Genomic DNA, 20,757 nt, shown 5'->3' with positions numbered 1-20,757 from the left:
TAGACTACATCAGAGAGCTCACAATATCCCAGTATGAAATAATTATTTACTTGCATGCTTATCATTTTAAACAGCTGCATACTAATAAATTGACCTGTCTTTTCCCAGCATGCAACTGTGGAGGAGCACCTTGTGATCATCGAACAGGACAATGCCTCGGAGAACCTCCAATGCCTGCTCCAGTCACAGATTGCCCAGATATCAGTAAGAAGAGCAGGGATGTGTTTTGTTGCTACACTCGATCCTTCTTCCCCATGCTTACATCTCCAAATTATACATATTCTGTGTTCCTTTGGCTACAAACATTTTCTTTTATTGATTTGTCCATTTTCTTTGCCAATGATGGCCACCCTTCAACATATTTAGGAATAAAGAATTCCATTGGGGGAATACTTTGGATTTTTGGCCATATATTAATAAAGTAACTAGATAAAAGTTCCAAATTCAGTCTTGATTACTAGCCAACTTCAGCCCCAGATCTTTCTTTAGTGAAATTAAGCTTCTTCTTGTTGTTAGCTGCGAAGTCGTGTCCGACCCATCATGACCCCATGGACAATGTTCCTCCAGACCTTCCTGTCCTCTACCATCCTCTGGAGTCCATTTAAGCTCACACCTATTGCTTCAGTGACTCCATCCAACCATTGCGTTCTCTATCGACCTCTTCCTCTTTTGCCCTCAATCTTTCCCAGCATTAGGCTCTTCTTCAGTGAGTCCTTCCTTCTCATTAGGTGGCCAAAATATTAAATTAAGCTACAGAAAGGTTATTAAACAGGGACCAATGTCTTTTCTTCTGTGTATCACTGTTCACAGAGATAAAGTGTTTAAATAAAATCTGTCTAGTATCCCATTAAAAATAAATCCATTTATATTTGGAAAATTGCTGATTAATAGTCATATGAGTTTTGTTTCCTTTTTTTTTTTTTGTATTCTAGAATAGTTGCTTTCTTTTGCTTTTAATTAATTCTTCCACTTAAGTGTTAATTTTTCTCTTGCTGTCCTGCAATATGGCATTTCCTATAGTTTCCTAATTATATGTTGTACTTGTTAGATAAGGCAGTAGGTGTTTCACTTTGAGAACACTGTATACAAGGTTATTATTTTTTTGTGAATTTAAAGCAAACTAGAAGTGTGAAAAAATTTTGGTTCAGTATTATATATTTTGATATAAGGGTTTAATTACTTCAATATTACTAGTAATAACCGTACAACAAGAATCTGAATTTCTTACTTTTAATTCCTTGTACTGTACATCCTTTTGGCATATTTTTCCTAAATGGGGAAAACAAGAGGAACATTCTTTTACAAAGCAGAAAAGACACTTGAGTTTTGCAGGATTCTAACAAGAATTTTCAACTGTCTGCATTTTCATTTATTGCTAGGCTGTGACAAATGCATTTGGGACTTGACTGATGATATCAGCCTGGCAATCCAATCCATTGAGGAAAGCAAAGAAATTCTGCTAAGCATCTCCACTGGAGTTGCAGCTCACAAACACTTACATGACCTCAATGCTACTACTTTTATCCTCAAGGTACCTAATTTCTTCATTCTTTAATCTCGTCAGAAGAAATCATTTCCGGAAATAGCTTCTATTCAGAGTTAAAATAAACAGGAATGGGGAGATTTAGGTAAAATTTGTATGGTGGGAGAAAAGAAGAAATGAAAGCTGGGCCACTACAAAAAAATAATAATAATTCTGTTCCATTTTAAATTTGCTGCTTCCTCGGCTATTATTTGCCATGAGAAATAGAACACATGACAACACATGATATCAGCAGTTGGATACATAAAAGGGTTACCCAAACATTTTAATGCTTGGGCAAGATGGTCAGGACCTAATTTCCATGGCCACAGAAAAAAAGATCAGAAATAACAAGTACAAATTACAACTACCAAGAGTCATTTAAATATAACAAAAACTCCCTGGCAATAAGATCTATACAGCACCTTACCTATGGTGGTTGTGAGTTCTCTCTTACAGTTTTTAACAAGAGACTGGACAGTCACCTTCCATGCATGGCTTAATATATTCCCCTGCACATCTCAGAGGATTGGATTAAATGACCTTTGGGGTCCCTTCCAATTCCACAATTCTATGATTCTATAAATAGATCGAGTTATAGTCTGCAGAAATTTCAAGCTCAGCAAGTTTATAAGTCATTAACGTCACAATGAAATAATACACGATATGCATACCTTGGTCATTCCAGATTTATTACCACTGAGGCAACTTCAATTTCAGCTTGTGCAACCTCAGACACAGTTCTGTGGTATACTCAGTTCATACATTCATTTAGTTTGTCTAAGTAGAAACTTAGATACATAGAGATGAGAGAGAGATAGCTGAGAGAGAGATAGTTGAGAGGCAGGGGCAGAGAGAGAGAGAGATGACGATAAAGGGATACAGAGCCATACATGCACTGTAGATGAGTATAGTGAATGGACAGTGTCAGTCAAGAATAAGATATTTAGGCGTGTTAATTCCCATTCAGCTATGGTTGGTTTCTGTAAGCCTTTGGTTGGTCACTGTCTTTTGCCTAAACTATTTTGATAGGGTGCAGTGAATAACAGAGTTGGAAGGGACCATGGAGGTCTTCTATACAGATACCGATTAATATATTGAAGGGACCTTGTAGGTCATCTAGCCCAACCCCCCACCCAAGCAGGAGACCCTACACCATTTCTGACAGTCCAGTCTCTTCTTGAAAGCTTCCAGTGATGACGCTCCAACAACTTCTGAAGGTTCCATTGGTTAATTGTTCTCACTGTCAGAAAAATTCTCCCTATTTCCAGGTTGAATCTCATCTTGTTCAGTTTCCATCCATTATTTCTTGTCTGGCCTTCAGGTGCTTTGGAAAATAGCTTGACCCCTTCCTCTCTTCTCTAGTCCAACCCCTTGCCCTACATCATTTCAGACTGTCCAATTTCTTCTTAAAAAGTGAAGTAGAGAGAGGGGGAAAGAGATAATCTATGGATTCCCTCCCTTTGAAAGAAGTGATAGTGGGGGAGGTGATATACAATTGCAGAGTAATTCTTGCCACCAATCAGCTATTGGAAAGCTGTATGGAAAAACTGACTTCTCAGTGGCTGGGGTTTTTTTTTAAGTATCAAAAAAATGAGGTCAATTTTAAAATAATTGGATGAAGGGCATTTTCCAGGAATTAAGCAAGAGGAGCGCATTCTTTTGATTCTGTTGGGTCTCTCAATGACTTTTAATGTCATTGCTTGTAATATTCTTTTATGTTAATGGATTGAAGCTGAAGGCAAGATGCTAGGCAGGAAGGGGCAGAGCTTCTGTCCTTCTTGGCGATCTAGTCTCAGAAATGATGTTATTATTGTAATGCTTGTTTAGCACCTTGACTGAAGACTAATGCAAGGAGGGAGGAGGGAATTAACATTTGGGGGGCTGAGGATGCAAGCCTCTCAATGGGTGACATGGAAGGAACTACACTCCACAAAGTGGGTGGGGTCAAAACAAAGGGATAGGGAAGTCATTTTAAACTTATAAAAACAAATAAAAATAAAAAATAAAAATAAAAATAAAATAAAATAAAATAAAAATAAAATAAAAAATAAAAACAAACAAAAGGCATTAAAAGTAGTTAACATATTTCTATGTATTTTTCACCTGAAAATATGAACTGTGCTGATTTCTTGAAGCAATTCTTTGCCTGTGGTTGTCTCGTGAGTTCTGTTATACTATTATTGAACAACTACATGAAAATGTTGAAGAAAGTAATTTGAAGTTTGGGATTTAGGATCACCACTTACTTTTTGGACTTTTTGGACTCCTTGCTTTCTTCTTCAGAGAGGGATATTATAGTTCTGAATATTGCTTCAAAATAGTGATGGAATTAATCTGGACTAACTACTGAAAGCCAACCTTGCTAAAACAGATGATTACTTGAAGTTTCATCCTGTATTGAACAAAATGGCATTTCTTTTGAAAGCAGAAGAGATTCTTCTGAGTTTGGTTTTCACCTTGGATGCCCAGGTTCTAAGTCTTTTCCAGCAATGCCAGTGTTTAGTGGCTGAGCCAGAGGTGGGTTTCAGCAGGTTCTGACCAGTTCTGGAGAACCGGTAGCGGAAATTTTGAGTAGTTCAGAGAACCGGTAGTAAAAATTCTGACTGGCCTCGCCCCCATCTATTCTCTGCCTCCCAAGTCCCAGTCAATCGGGAGGGAATGGAGACTTTATAGTATCCTTCCCCTGGAGTGGGATGTAAATGGAGATTTTGCAGTATCCTTCCCCTGGAGTGGGGTGGGAATGGAGATTTTACAGTATCCTTCCCCCAGGAGTAGGGAGGGAATGGGGATTTTGCAGTATCCTTCCCCTGTCATGCCAACCAAGCCATGCCCACCAAACCATGCCACGCCCACCAAGCCACACCCACAGACCCTGTAGTAAAAAAATTTGAAACCCACCACTGGGCTGAGCTACATAGATCCATACCTGGAAAAGATATGGATATGGATAAAAGAAAAGACATAGCAGAATAGCAGAATGTAGAATGTGGACAGGACCTTAAAAGTCATCTAGATGCAACTCACTGAGTTTGTTCCACCATACCTCAATTGCTGCTCTGCTCTATACTATATACAGTGGTCTTTGAAAAGCAAGTGAAAATATTGCAGCAAATTGGCTAACAGAGACAGTACATAGAAAATATGAATCCCATTTCTTCAAACAGCTATACCAAACTCTCCATTTCTAGCTACTATTTGACCTTTAAAGCCCTGTACATTTTAAAACCAGAATATCCAGTGAATTGCTTTCATCTATACAACTCTTCCCCTATACTGATATCATTTTGGAAAAACCTTTTATGTCTTAACAATTCCTGAAACTGCTCAGGTAGAGAGTACTGTTGAGCAATTTGATGTCACATCAAATTCTGCAATATTCCTGCAGAGAAGATCCAATTCATTTTCTCATTAATAGCTTTCTGAAAGTTGGTACTAAAACCTAAAATATTAGTATGTTGAAGTACTTTGATTGCTGTTCCATTTTTTTTCTATAAAACCTAGTGCATATTGGAGTGTTAATGTATTGATTTTTACTGTAAACATCCTTGGTTTCTTGAAATAAACTGGGAAATCAATGTTCAAAGTAAATTTTAAAAAATTTAAAAAATGGGGAGTATAAAATGGAGGGGGAAAATTAGAAGGAATTAAAAGGAAGAAATGGAATTTCTTCTAAATGGATCTGTATTTACTTTCCTAAAATGTTTTAAAAGATTGGTATAAGCAGGATGATAGGTCATATTCTCAGTATAAATCTGGTTTTGCATTCTAAACAGCTAGATCATGTTCATATCCATAGATCATGGTTGCAACGCGCTCTACATGGGGCTACCCTTGAAAAGTGTTCGGAGACTATAGCTGGTCCAGAACGCAGCCGTGCGAGCTGTCGTGGGTGCACCTAGGTACACCCACATTACACCAATTCTCCATGAGCTGCACTGGCTCCCTATTGGTCTCCGGTCACAATTCAAGGTGTTGGTTATTACCTTTAAAGCCCTACATGGCTCAGGGCCAGGTTATCTTCGAGACCGCCTTCTGCTGCATAGCTCCCAGCGACCGGTAAGATCCCACAGAGTTGGTCTCCTCCGGGTCCCATCAGCTAAACAATGCCAGCTGGCGGGCCCGCGGGGAAGGGCCTTCTCTGTGGCTGCCCCAGCTCTCTGGAACCAGTTACCTCCTGAGGTCCGGACCATCCCCACCCTATTGGCCTTCCGAAAAGCGGTGAAGACCTAGCTTTTCCGGCAGGCCTGAGGCCATTGATCTCACTCTTGTGATCTGGCGAGATCCGGTCATGAATGGTGTGAATGAGTTTTTAATGTTTTTAATGTTTTTATTTTTTAAATGTTTTTTATAGTGATTTTTTAAAATGTATTTTGAGCCGCCCTGAGTCTTTGGAGAGGGGCGGCATATAAATTGAATTAATTAAATTAAATTTAATTAATTAAAAGGAAAAGGGGTAGCTATTATTATCTGGATTGCCTATGTTCACTTGATCAAAACCATATCTATTAAAAGGGGAAGGAATTGTCTTCCATCATCTCTAAGGAAAAGATAAGAGATTCTGGACTCAAGGAGTGAAGTACTACACAATAGAGTTTCATCAATTAATATAACACACATATCTATAAAAATAGGTGCCAAATCAGATTCATGAATAGATTTTATACTTATTTCTGCCTCTAAGTGTGTACCCATTTGTGTATAGTTTTGGAAAGGAAGGTAAAAACTAAAAACTAATACAGATACAAATACAAACTAATATAGATCAGAAGGGAAAAAAAGAAACAGAAAGATGCAAGAAAAGAAAAAAGAAAAAGACAAATAGAAAAGAAATGTTAAAAGATATAAAGAAGTGGTTTCCACACTTCTCCACAGCAGTTATTAAATGCATTTATACATTACCTTTTACTGTAAGGTTACAACATGACTCTCTTTCTATAATCTACCCTATCTTATCATCAAAATCATAAATTCATTTTTGTCTGTTTTACACAAAAAGCCCATAAGATGTTTCCAGTCAACAATAATTGTTGTCATTCTTCTCTCAAAGAAGTCAAATTGAACATCTCAGCAAGTTCCATCATCTTCACCAATTACTTTTCTATTTTGGGTAATGCCATTTCTGCACATACTGTGTGTGTCTTCTATGCAACAGAGAAAGTGAAAAAATGCAAAAGAGGCAAACAATATATGGAATCTTACCAAAAGTTTTGCTTAGATTCCCTGTACAGTGCCTGTGACAAACAGGCGCCCCCCCCTGTGCAATATTCATTTGCATATCTGTGCATGGCATGCACAGATATGCAAACTAGTATGTGGTGTGCAAAAAGAAAAGCAGAACCAGGACAGGAATGTGAAGCCCCACATAGAGGCTGTGAGGCTGCTACGAAGCCTGTTAAACACTAAATAAGCATCAGTAAACTGCTGATAACATAATTCTCATAACTTCTGCCTTATGCCTGAAATCCATTCCAACCTTCTGATTCTGACATTCAGAACATCATGACTGCATTCTTGTGATGAAGCTCATTAATATATGTATTCTTAAGGTAATTGGTTTCTAAGTACCGTGAAAGAATATAGATAATTTTTAACAAAGATGTCTCAATTTGTATCATTGTTATATTCAGGCAAAATTCTCCGAGAAGGACAATCATTCTGCTCTTCAGACAACCCAGGTTGATGATGCTGCAAATGAAATGACAGAACTTCTCAGGAAAATTGATGCCCTTGATGAAAAGGTTTGCTTATTATGTTCATTTCTATCTTATATTTCTCTTGAATAGGATCAGCTTAATAACACTAAAGAAGTAAACTGCTAATTCCATGAACCAGTAATACTATCAGTATGAATCTGAAGAACAAGTCCTAGTAAAATAAAATGTAATGGTTTAGTCCATGACAAAGAAATTAAAATGATAATAGCTAGGCAATATTTTTATTAGAACTAAACTAAGTATCAGGTCATAAATTAAGCAAAAACAGGCTAAGTAACAAAGTTCATATTTAAGTAAGCATGATTGGCACATTTTTAACCTTCCTCAACAGATCCTATATCTTTCTGTATATATACAATGGGAAAAATTTTGAAACACATGAAAAGTATAATATTGTAACGTCATATATTGTCTACGCTTCCATTTCTTTCATTGCCAACAATCAGAGTGCTAATTATTACTATTCCATGAGAAAACAAATATTTTATTTTCATTTCAATGTAAGCTGTGGTGGCACATTGGTTAGAATGCAGTATTGCAAGCTAACTCTGCCACAGCCAGGAGTTCGAATCTGACCGGCTCAAGGTTGACTCAGACTTCCATCCTTCTGAGGTCAGTAAAATGAGGACCCAGATTGTTGGGGGCAATATGCTGATATTTGTATACCACTCAGCACTATGGAGTCCAAGTGCTATTGCTATTGCTGTTTTAAAAAACAATGTGTAAAGTTCTATTTGGTGTACTGTATGCTGATGTTTTTGGACTATGCTCTTCTTATACATTTTTGTTTGGAAAATGTTGACAGGTAGAAGAAAAACAAAAGCTTTTGTTTTTTGTTTTTGCTTTACATCAACACAATAGATTTTTAAAATAATTCTCTTAAAATCAAACTCCGATTGGAAATTTCAAATAATTTGGAAAAAAAGACCATGTTGGCACATCTCTTAGAATTTGTATTATAGTTTTTGCATGTTCCAGCAACTATGATCAATGGTGGGTACAGCAACTGCAGAAAAGAGTTCAGATTCTATATAATCATCCTAAATACTTCAATTTGTCCATTTCCATGATACAAGATACAAGGGGCAATGTGCAAAACAATGATTCTACAGCTATATTTGGCAGAAAACTCTACTATATAATGCAGGACCAATTCTCAAGTAAGTGTACAGTAATGAGGACCTTTGCCTTAAAGGGAAGTCAGTTTGAATTTAAGCAAATAGAAAATGGAGAAAAATCATAGGATGACACCAAAGTGTGAAAGATTTCTATAAGCCTGTTTTGCAAAAAAAAAAAAAAAATACCTATCACTATTTGACAGACAGTGACTTATTTTCTTGCAGCATTGTCAAATATCATTTACATGTTACATAGATCTTTATGTCCATAAAAGCCAGAAGACATAGCTGGTTACATTAAACAGGCTTTTTCGTATTGTAGATTTAAATGTAAAATAAAATGCTCATGCTCCAAACATCTGATTTTCCATAGAGAAATCAAGAATTAAGCAAAGGTCAGCAGCTGCAGAAGGAAACTATGGAGACCATTAAGCGTGCTACTATTCTTGCACAGGAACTTGGAAATATTGTAGATAACATCCAAGGTAAACTGGGAGCATTTCTGATTCATATAATAGGGTACATCCGTGGAACTGGCAATGGAGAAAGGCAATTATAGGAACATTTATAAACTGTCCAAAATTAACATATAATCGAAGAGAACCAGAATTAAAATCCAGTTTTCATGGTTATAGTTTTTGCTAAGCAAATTATTTGATGCATACCCTCCCAATTCCCCTCTCCAAAAAAACAGAGAAAATTTGTTATTTTTTTTTTCTGTACCAGGAGATCAGATTTGTATGGCAGCTTTCAGCTTTTTCCACTCTTAGTTGTAGTACATATTTAGAACAATGTTATGTGTTCCCTGAAAATGCAAGCTAATTTTAACACAGAGAGTTAAAGAAACATACCCAGATGCTTTCTAAAATTCTTAAACAATTAGTTTTGAAATGTGGGAACAAACGTATCCCTGGGACATTTCTATGTTGAAAAAAAAAGTCAGTTACCCATATAAACCACACCGGGACATTTTCACAATAATTTAGGAACTTGGAAATGACTCTTCTTCCTACAATGGAACAAAGGCTAAATAAGAGCAGCAGGACCATAACCACAATGCACTTTGAAGGGTTCCTATATACAATAGATTCTGATCAGTAGAGCCACCAAAATGTTGGCATTTTTTGGTGTTCAAATGAAAAAAAATTCCAAGACCTTTAGCTCAATGTTTCTCAACCTTGGCAGCTATAAGATGTATACACTTCAGCTGACAAAATTCCACAACCAACATGTGAGTTTTTGCTAAGTCATGACCTAAAGCAGGGGTGTAAAATTCACAGCCCACGGGGCAGATGCGTCACACGCTGGCCACGCCCACCACCCCATTTTAGCAAAGGATGGAAAGTCACGATACATCACACGACAACAATGTGACGATGTAAATTTGACACCCCTGACCTAAAGTATAGGATCTCTGATCTACTCAGAGTGGTGCTCTGATTCAAGCAAAGAGAAAAAAATATTTGTAGCAAAACAGTGAATAATTTGAAGGAAGATAACTGGAAAGGACAGCAGCAGCTTTGTTCAATAAAATGTACAACAAAAATTCTCTTGAATCATCTGCCTCTGTTTCTTGTACAGAAATTGGCAGCAAGGCAGAATACTATGGTATTGAGCATGATCTGAGGCCTGAAGATATTGCTCAGAAGGTCAAAGCAGCAGAAGAGATGCTGAAGGACATCAGACTTCGCAGACCTTTCACCTTCCAGAGGCAACTTGCTGATGAAGAGTCTGAAGCAGCTCAAGACTGTGAGTTCTTCTATGGATTTGGGCCCACAGCAGGTCCTCTCTGATTTATCTCATCAGATGGGAAGCTTCAACTTAGAGAAGGTGATCTTAAGATACTCGGGCCCTAAATTACAGTATGTAGGATTTTCAAGGTGATAACCTTTAAAACTTTATACAATGTATACCAGTTATGATGCCACTAATCATCAGAAAAGCTGATTAGTGGCATTACTTTACCTTGAATATTTTATGTGATAATTTCAGCATCCGAGTACCTTGAGATGCTTCAGTAAGCAAAATAAAAAATATTTATGGCAGGGATACATAAGTCTTCCTTCAGATAGCACAGCACTTTTGTGCTAAATCACATGTTGAAGAGCTGGGAATACAGTTTGCAGCACTTGTAAGCACTTTCATTGCTTAATTCTGAACTCTTCAACAAGAGTTCTTCAACTCGTTTATCCTTCTAAGCTACTCCTGCTGTCCATGGCACTGGCATCACTTGCAGCTCAGCTCCATTCTCATGTGATTGCACATTGTTTCAGGAGGGCAGAAGAGGCAGCTGACTTCTGATTTTGCTGCAGAGTATTGCCACAAGAGTTTTGCAGCATGAATGCTAAAAGCTTTCAGGTAGGCATTTCCTCTGGAGGGAACTCTTGCCCCTCCTTGTTCCTCAACAAACCACACTATCATTTTTTGCTTCTCTTTAAGAGGCAGCTTTATAGGTCCCTCTTTTTAAAACATATTTAAAAAGCAGGCAGAACATGAGGTTAAAAACAAGAAGGGAGAGAGAGCTGTAAGCTGTTAGGATGCTGATTTTGGAACTCTCCAGCCAGTCATCTGGAGGATGTGTTGAACTAGCTCACACCCTGCTCTCTGTGTGTTGAGGTCAGCAGCAGTAAAGATAATCATGGAGAAGTTTAAAAGCACTGTTTGAGTCTGGGAATTGAAGACTGGTAACATAGAAATGCACAAGTTCATAAAAGCAAGAGCGTACTTGTAAAGTGTACTACAGAGATTGAGAAAAAAGGAATTTAAGCACATTAATCACTTCCCTCTTCTCTTAGTATTAAGGAAAGCTGAAAGTTGGGAACAGAAACATAATGAAACCAGGTCTTTGATTCCTGACATATTGGATCAGCTTGGGGAACACAACACCAAGCTCACAGACTTGCAAGAGGCTTTGCATCAAGTTGTTGATGACATCAGAAAAACAGTCACTATAAATAATGAAAGCATTGCTAAACTCCAAGTGCATGAGGTACCATGCAGTCAATTGTTTCACAATTGTTGTATTTTATAGTTTTAACAGTGTAAAATATTGATCGTAATCTGTCAAGATAATTTTGTGCTCATTTTCTGGTCTACAAGGGAATGTGCTTATCACAACAGGATTTTATACTTTATGGATAAGTTCCAACTAGTTTTAAAGAATGTCCACATGTATGTCTTGTACTATATGCATTCTTCTCATGTAAGAAGGAAAAGACCATTTGAATTACTTATGCTGTTTCAGAGGGCTAGGAGGAAGGGTGTTGGGACAGTAATAAAGATAAAAAGTATCTTGAATTCTGTCTCAGTCAACACAAAGAAAGATAGAACTTCCTCCCATATTGCAAGTTCTTGCCTTTATAGAGAAGCATCACACGATATTTATCTCAGAATATTCACCAAGAAAATGTTCTAGCATTAGAATATTATTCAAAGATCTATGCAATGTAAACTAAAGATATTTGGAGTGCAAAAGAGCATATACAGTACTAAGCTTTTGTCTGCAACTTCTTAAAACAGATGCACCTTTTCCAGGGATCACATAACAGACTAAGGTTTGCAGACTGATACCACATTTGCAGTTCCTCATAATCTCTGAAGCATCTTTTAGAGACTGTATCCAAAGCACTGCACGACCCTTATTAATAAATAGTAATGTTTTAGTAATGTTCATTATATTTGCTCCGCTTCCAAGTATCAATTGTGTTCAGCAAAGCATTTATTAATTTTACTGTGGATCGAAATATCTAATTTACTCAAATCAATACAATAGTGATTTAAGCATATACTTAAATACATATTTAAGAAATTATTGTTTTTTTTCTTACAGAAGCAACAAGAAATATTAGAGGAAGAGATTGACACTCTGAACAATACTCTAGGGATGGCCACCGACATGCTAAATTTTTCTCATGGAATCATCTTTGAAGTGAATGAAGCAATACAGGTGATTTTCTTTTTAAATAAACCATCAAAATCTACTGTCTACCTAGTCCCACAGAGTTTACATCTTTAGTTTTTAACACAATTTTCAAAATGCAGTATTATACTAGCATCAACTTCAGCAAGACTTAGCAAATACTATGATTTACGATAGCAGTAGCAATAGATTTATATACTACTTCACAGTGCTTTACAGCCCTCTCCAAATGGTTTACAGAGTCAGCATATTTCCCCCAACAATCTGGATCCTCATTTTACCAACCTCAGAAGGATAGAAGGCTGAGTCAACCTTGAGCCTGGTGAGATTCGATCTGCCAAATTGCAGGCAGCCGGCAGTTAGCAGAAGTAGCCTGCAGTACTGCATTCTAACCACTGCGCCACCATGGCTCTTCTTAACTGTGTTTTAGGAAAAACAGGGTTGAGGTAATACACAATGAACCTTTAACCACTATTCAGATTGCATCCCATACACACTAGATTAGTAATAAGTCCTTCCTGGAGTAGTATAAAGAACTTCACAGTAAATGCAATTTGTTTATTTATTTCAATGATCACATTTGAATAGGAAGTTCAAGAATATAGATTTAGCCCCACTAGGTAGACCAGACCAGGAAACTAATTCCATAGAAAGGCTAAAAGTACTTTTACTGAGATTAACTATAACAGAATCTTGGAGGTCTAAGTGAGCTGTACCTTCTCCTCCTCCAGTAGATTAAGGAAGTGTCTGTCTGAGTCACTTGTAAATGTTATCTCATTCTGGACTTTATAAGTATTTCACCCCTGCCTGCATATTTGGGACAATTGCAACCAAAATTTCTGTCGTTAAGCAAGATATCTGTTAAGTGATTAGTGCCTGATTTTACAAACTTTTTGCCATGTTTATTAAGCAAATTGCTGTTAAGTGAATTACACAGTCATTAAGCAAATCCAGCTTTCCCCTATTGACTTTGTTATCAGATCCTGGCTGGGGAAGTCACAAATAGTAATCACATTACCTCAAGACACTGTAGCCATCCTAATTACATGCTAGTTGCCGAGTGCTGAATTTTGATGTGAGGAAGTGTGAGGACTGGTCATAAGTCACTTTTTTCATGTCGTTGTAACTTCAAGTGGTTGTTGAATGAATGGTTGTAAGTTAAGGGACTACCTATGCTTATATAGGAAGAACTACAACAAAAGGGAGAGTGGAAGTCCACAACAAAACCAGAAGTGATTGCCTGAAACTGTAGCATCATTCATCCAGTTGGAGACAACAGCAGAGAGAAATTAAATTGTGATCCTCGATCATGGTATCAGGCTGAAGTACACATAACCACAAGTACATAGTTATAATCAGCTCAGTGTTAATCAATAGTTACTGACAAAGAAAGACTGCTATGGACAGGCTTAAATGCTCTAATAAGAAGTGTGTCCTCTGAGCCATCTAGCTAGGATTATTGTCATAAACTTTATTGTCATTGTATGTGTATACACAGTATACACATGCAACAAAATTTACTTGACACCCAAAGACCAGGTCCCACACACATAATCCCCAAACACACTCCCACCATCAAATCCCACCCTAAACCACCCAAACATCCACACAACAGACCAAATAACAGGAGTGAGTGCAGATGGGTAAGAAAATGGTTAGCAGAAGATAGATAACGGAGGAAGAGTGATAAGGAGAGGAAATACCCAACGTTAAGATAGAGAAAGATATCTGGCTGTTTCTCCAGCCCCTGAAAGGAAGAATGGCTTTTGACATGAGTTTTCATTATCATGCCTTGTTCCTCGTAGTTTCTCTCATTTTTTACAGTACAGTATATGGTCTTGCTATTTTATTGGGTGCTTTGAATGCTTTTTTTATGGTATGCCACCCAAAATGGGTTGAGTAGGGCTACTCTATAATTTTGACAAATAAATAAACAAAGTTATTCAACTTGTGTCAGGGTTATATATTTTGGGCTGAAGCTGGAGTTATGTAACTGAATGTTTCCTTTATTCAACTCCTCCTTAATGAATAGTGAAGAAAATAAGGGCTATGACAAATAAGTTTTTTTAAAAAATTCTAGCTTTATCCCTTGCTGCGGTTAAGTTTTTCACTATAGAAAAGGGCTCAATTAAATGATCTCCAATTTGAAAGGATATGCTCTGTCATCTCAATGAGAATCCGTTGATCACTTTATCCCTATCTACCTAATTTGGAAAGACACTTTGCAATTTATAGAAAAATCATAGCTGTTTTTTCTTTACTCTTTTTGTTTGGTCAGAACGCATCCAGGTTTTATGCAGAAATAGACGGGGCTAAAGTACAGCTACAGGACAAACAGGCCAACCAGTCAAGGTTTGATGAAGATTTGGTTGAAAAAGCCATGAAATATGCACAGGGCCTTCAGGACCTTGCAGATAACTTGGAGAGGTAACTTTCAAGTGTATTAAGCTAAATTCTCTTTCTGCAATAAATTGGTACAATCTGAAGAACTGGAAATCACACTTAAATCCCACTAATCTCAGGGAGACAGAATTAAGTAAGTGATTAACTGTTCTATTGAAATCAGTGGGTCTTAAAATGCAACACATTGGTTTAATAATACCAACCTTTATTAAAGGATATGAGAATTATGAAACAAATGTTATATCAACAGCATTTAACATTAAACTATAAATGCTGAGTTGTCCCTGATATGGTGCTTTAGGAAACCATGGAAAGTCTTTTATTATTCCTGTAACACGGTTGTTGTGTCACTGAATGACTATGTTTCTCAAGACTACCTACAGACGTAAATTAAAGACTAAAGTGAAACCTAAACAAAGCATTCCTTATCTCACAATTTATGTTTTTCAGCATTGTGTCATATCCATTCTCAGTATATGACTGAATTTAAATTGTGGGTACATAGTGTTGAGATCCTTTAATTGCAAAATAGTTGAGTGGGGATGCTGATTGACTGATGAACTACCCTGGAGAAGATCTAAACATCTTTTTGCATGTCGTGATGGATCATGTCAGTGAGGGAGAGTTGGACATAGAGAAAAATTATATATTGATAAATAAAACTACTGTAAGGTTGTCTTCAAGTCAAGTTTGGCTCCTGGTGATTTGCATACAGGGTTTTTTGGCATGATATGGAAGTGGTTTGCCCTTGCCTTCTTCCAGAATGTCTGTTGGCTTTTCATCCTAGCTTATAGCCCTGATGTTGCTGATGGCCCTCCATTCAAGCATTACAGTAATCAGAACTAACCATGTTTAGCTGTCTAGATCAATCAAGGCTGGTTGCCTTCTAGATGAGCATCTCAGTGGTATAATAAAGATAACAATAGCTTCCAAGGGTAGTACTGGCAGATATATAGTGATCTTGAATAATATATGATGTATTTTATTCCCTCCCCTTCCCCCTCCCTTTTCTCTGTACAGGACTTTTCATGGTATTGACACAAATGGATTAGTACAGAAAGCACTAAATGCTTCCAATGTACATGAAAATATAATTAATTATATTAATGAAGCCAATCAAATGTCTGTCTTGGCATTAAATACCACAGATCGAGTCAGTGATGTAAGTAATAGTATTAGGTATCTGGACTGTGCCCTTGAGATCAAGTAAAATCTGTATCCTATGAAAATCCCCACATCTGTCTGTAGTTATGCCATTACAATCTCATCTTCAAGGACAGAAATTTGTAGGAATTTGGGGATTGAAGTTCAACACATCTAGATAGCATCAGGTTCAGCAAAACTGTGCAAAAATGAGATGCTATGATGCACAAATCTTTTATTTCAATATGAGCTAGGGCTATGCTATCTTGAAAGGGGTGCTTTGCTTTTATGGAAATAGGAGCAAAGTGCCTACTTGAACACTTCCAAAGTGTAAAGGAGCACCCTGTGTCTAACCATTAAAATGATGAAGCCATGTTGCTTTGTTTGGCTACAACAGCTTCTGCATCCATATTTATGAGGCAAATTAAACCCATCTTGACTCTGTACAAGCACAGTGCTACATAGATGGGGGGAGGGATAGATGAAGGGGATAGATTGGGAACTCAAATTTGCAGATGACACCAAGCTGGTATGAATAGCCAACACTTCAGAAGATAGGCTTAAGATACAGAAGGATCTTGACAGGCTTCAGCATTGGGTGCTATCTAACAAAATGAAATACAATGGTGAAAAAAGTAAGGTTCTACATTTAGGCAAGTATAGGTGTTATAGCATAGGTGGTATCTGGTTCAATAGTAGTAACTATGAGGAGGGATGTTGGAGTCCTAGTGGGCAATCACTTAAATATGAGCCAGCAGTGTGCTGCAGCTGCTGAAAAAGCCAACACAGTTCTAGGCTATAGTAACAGAGGGATAGATCCTGTGAAGTGTCAATACCATTTTATAACACCTTGGTAAGACCACACAAGGAATCCAGTTTTGGTCACCATGATGTAGAAAAGATGTTGAGAATCTAGAAAGAGTACAGAGAAGAGCAACAAAGATGATTAGGAGACTGGAGGCTAAAACATATAAAGAACAGTTGCTGGAATTGGGTATGTCTAGTTTAATGAAAAGGATTAGGGGTGACATGATAGCAGTGTTCCAATATCTCAGGGGTTGCCACAAAGAAGAGGGAGTCAAGCTATTCTCCAAAGCACCTGAGCATAGAACAAGAAGCAATGGGTGGAAACTAATCAAGGAGAGAAGTAACCTAGAACTAAAGAGAAATTTCCTGACAGTTAGAACAATTAATCAGTGGAACAAGTTGCCTCCAGAAGTTGTGAATGCTCCAACACTGGAAGTTTTTAAGAAGCGATTGGACAACCATTTGTCTGAAATGGTATAGGATTTCCTACCTGAGCTGGGGCTTGGATAGAAAACCTCCAAGGTTCCTTCCAATTCTGTTATTCTGTTATTATCTGCTAGGGTCTTTCCTATGTTGAAGCAATGCAATCCTTCATGAGATAATGCTTGTCCATTAGGTCAGTTATTGTCTATTAGGAGGCATAAGCTGATGCTTCATATCTTGCTTCTAGATTTCCTGAATATTTGGGGGTGGGGGTGGGGAGGGTCCATGTTTTTAATGGAGTTTGAACAAGAAACATTTCTCTAAGTCCAGGTTGTGCCTAGGGTCTGTAAATATAGAAAGTATGTGGGTTATATTATGATGCCCAACAGCACATACAATTCCTCTAAGAAGCAATCATCTTTAATAGATTGCAAGCCTTCCAGAGTTTGGTATAAGATTGGCAGCTATATAAATATTTTAATCAATCAGTCAAAGATCATGCACCCTGTGTACAGCAAAAACACTCATAAAACATTGTTATATTCAATTTCTAAACTCTTACAAACATTGCATAATTGCTACATAGATTAGTAATTGTTTTGGGTTGGAGCCAGATCTTCATGAATAGAAATCTGGTCAAAGCTTTTTTTGCTAGACTAGGGATGCATTTGTCACTAAACATTACCAATTTTCTTTCTGTTGCCTCCTTTCTCCTCAAGGACAAAATCTGGAGGATTAAAGTACCTTTTACAATAGAATGGAAGGAAACACTCTGGACTGCAGAAATAAAGCAGTAATCTAGTAAAATGCTACTGTATTTTGACTCTTCAAACAGAATGCATTTTCTATTTATGGAAAGGCAAATCCAACACTGTGATGTTGTGAGCAAGATTCATCGGCCCTTTCCTTAATGTCAATATGAAACCCATTACAAATGCTCAAGCAGTATGTTTCATCCAATCCACTGGATGAAAGTGATTGCCTCATAAATACAAGATGCAACTAATTGTGCTTCCAGACAGATATCTTTTAATACTACCAATCAAAAGACATCATGCAGCTGCTCCATCTTTTTCTCATAAGATTATTTATGGATGAGATAAAAGTACAAGAAGCAAATAGAACAGAGGATTATAAATGAAAGCCTTTAACTGAATTCCCCATAAATTCTATGACTGGGACAGGTTTATTCCATAATAGTAGCCTCAACTGAAAACTCCAAATGTTTACTTTCATGATGTCTAATGTTGACTCTCTCTCTCTCTCTCTCTCCCTTTCTTTCTTTCTCTCTCTCTCCCTCCCTCCCTCCCTCCCTTCTCTCTCTCTCTCTCTCCCCCCCCCTCTCTCTCTCTCATAAAATTATAGGCTGCTATTGGAATTGACACTCAGATAACTTATCACAAAGACAAAAGCACAATGCTTCTTGGTGAAGCCAGAAAACAGCAAGGAAATGCCAACGCTAGTAAATATAATCCTTTCTCTTGATTCATATGTCTCTTAAACTAGAAAAGCTTTGTAATAGAGTATCCCAAAGAAGAAAAATGTTGACATAAGCAATTCAGTCATGATCCCCTATAGTGGATTCTGCAATTTAAAATCTTGAATATTTCAAGCCCAACAAAGTCTGTTCCAATAAACATACTTTATACAAGTTACAACTTTTTATTCTCTATAAATAACACTAAGAAATGTAGACTACAATCAGGCCAGATGAAAGATTTACAGTATGTCTATAGTACTTCTGCAGCAGTAGAAAACAATGAGGCTTGCTGGAAGCACAATCAAATGCTTTCACATTTCTGATGTTTACTTTAAAAGCATGCAAACTATACTGGTTTTTTTCTTAAACAAAATTTTGAAAAACTTTTTAGATTGTTAACGAAGAGCCAAAACCTGTTTTGGAGGTCACCAAAAAAATTGTATTATCTAAAACTTAGTACAGACCATCAAATAAGTCCCAATGTTATAATGTGGTGATTAGAATCCTTTAGAGTGATGCCTTTCTGATGCATTGTTAGATAAATACCTTTGCCACTCATTGCCAAAAGCTTTCTTATATTTTGTTTCTTCTACTTTGCAGATGTCTTTAATGTTGAAGAAACAGGCAAAGAGATTAATGAAACACTTGACAAGAAGAATGATGTTAAAGGCCTTTTCATGAAAGTCCTCAAAAAAATGCACACATCAGAGCAAGGTCAGGAAATAAACTGTACAAAATTGTAATCAAATGATTCTGATTAAAGAATAAATCTTTACAAGGCATCTTCTTAAGTGATTTTGAGGTTGAAAGTAAATCAAATCTTACTTGGCTGATACTCATTGACAGTTGAATTGTCTATTTGGTTGTGCTTTGAAGGTGATGTGAAAAAGGTCCTTCAGATTTCACATGTGTGAGAGAACGTGTGCTTTAATATTCATTAAAGCAGCTCAATTTATTTCAGCTTTCCACAGAAGCCTGCAAATAAGACATAATTGCTTTAAAAATCACATCAGCTATAATTAATTGATTTCTTAAAATAGTGACATCATTTTTTCAGGTTGATGTGGAAACCAGTAAAAAAACATGGGCCACTTGAATGAAAGAGAGGGTATGTCCATGTAAGTTCCTAATCACACAGACAGGCAGAAACTTTATTTCAGTCATTGACAAATAAAAATACATTCAGTAAAGCAAAGTTGACCCCTAACAATAATGACAGTTGGTAACCATTTGTCAGCAAAGCTTTACATAATATAGCAGAATTTTGCTAACTTTGGAGAGATAGATTTATCCTGTCTAACAAATGATGCAAATAAAAATTATCAGAGCCTGAGAAATGGGGCAAATGACCCTGTAGAACTGACAAGACAATACAAACATGGGCTATTGTTTCCAAGGCACCTACAGTATGTCACAGGAGAAGTTTCCCGCCAGTTTGAAGAGCATACCACCCTAATATAGACTGTATATCCATCTAGAACACGGGTGTCAAACTTGCAGCGTCACTTTGCTGTCATGTGGCGTTTCGTAACTATTTTCTCTTCACAGAGCTGGGGTGGGCATGGCCTGTGTGTGACTCATCCGGCCCATGGGCCGCCAGTTTGACATCCCTGATCTAAAATGTTCTTGCTATTTACTACTAAAGTACCCACCTAGGATTAATGGCTACTTATTACATTTAAAGAACTAATTGAAAAAGTTCTATCAAAGTATACAGTAAATAAATTTACCATCACTCGTGCCTGCTATATGCATCCAGTGACACATATCAGTTCTTCCAAAAATCTATATTATGGTAAATCAGTTTCCTACAATTCACTGTAAATAAATTATTTACATATTTAGATTACAAATCTGTGTTTATTTAATGAGGAAGAGCACTAATGAATGGAAGTTACATGGTTTTATACTTTAAAAAAGACATGATCATTATTTCCTTATCACAGAACTTTATGTTTACAGATCACACAAAGCAGTTTGAGCAATTGCAAGCTATTGCTACTCAAGCTAAAGAAACAGCTGCAACCATAACCTCCACCACAGATCCAATGACTGAGAATGTGACAAAATGGTCAAAAGATTTGCGCAACTTTAAACCTGAAAGAGCAGCTTATGAACGCGCCACAGTCACAACTAGGGATACAGGTAATGTGAAGAGATATGTAATTGAAATGTTCCTTGAAATGTACAGCATCTGCTTTCTGTTTCAAGGATACTGATTTTGG

At 37.0% G+C, this 20,757-nt stretch overlaps 1 protein-coding gene across 1 annotated transcript in view; it reads left to right on the top strand.

Moving 5' to 3' along the window:
- LAMA4 (laminin subunit alpha 4) overlaps positions 1–20,757 on the top strand; it is a 99,682-nt gene that overhangs the window by 46,436 nt on the left and 32,489 nt on the right. Inside the window, exons 6-17 of the mRNA XM_034409194.3 lie at positions 109–204; positions 1,380–1,531; positions 7,153–7,263; positions 8,731–8,842; positions 9,939–10,106; positions 11,153–11,346; positions 12,187–12,303; positions 14,555–14,703; positions 15,700–15,841; positions 18,418–18,514; positions 19,133–19,246; positions 20,495–20,677. Coding sequence (XP_034265085.2) covers positions 109–204; positions 1,380–1,531; positions 7,153–7,263; positions 8,731–8,842; positions 9,939–10,106; positions 11,153–11,346; positions 12,187–12,303; positions 14,555–14,703; positions 15,700–15,841; positions 18,418–18,514; positions 19,133–19,246; positions 20,495–20,677 — 1,635 coding nt within the window. The remainder of the gene's footprint in view (positions 1–108; positions 205–1,379; positions 1,532–7,152; positions 7,264–8,730; positions 8,843–9,938; positions 10,107–11,152; positions 11,347–12,186; positions 12,304–14,554; positions 14,704–15,699; positions 15,842–18,417; positions 18,515–19,132; positions 19,247–20,494; positions 20,678–20,757) is intronic.

Source organism: Pantherophis guttatus, chromosome 1, assembly GCF_059756535.1.
Source record: "Pantherophis guttatus breed Tessera chromosome 1, ASM5975653v1, whole genome shotgun sequence".
NCBI classification, from domain to species: domain Eukaryota; kingdom Metazoa; phylum Chordata; class Lepidosauria; order Squamata; family Colubridae; genus Pantherophis; species Pantherophis guttatus.
Note: the sequence above shows the minus strand (reverse complement) of the source record. Positions and strands in the feature narration are given on the sequence as shown.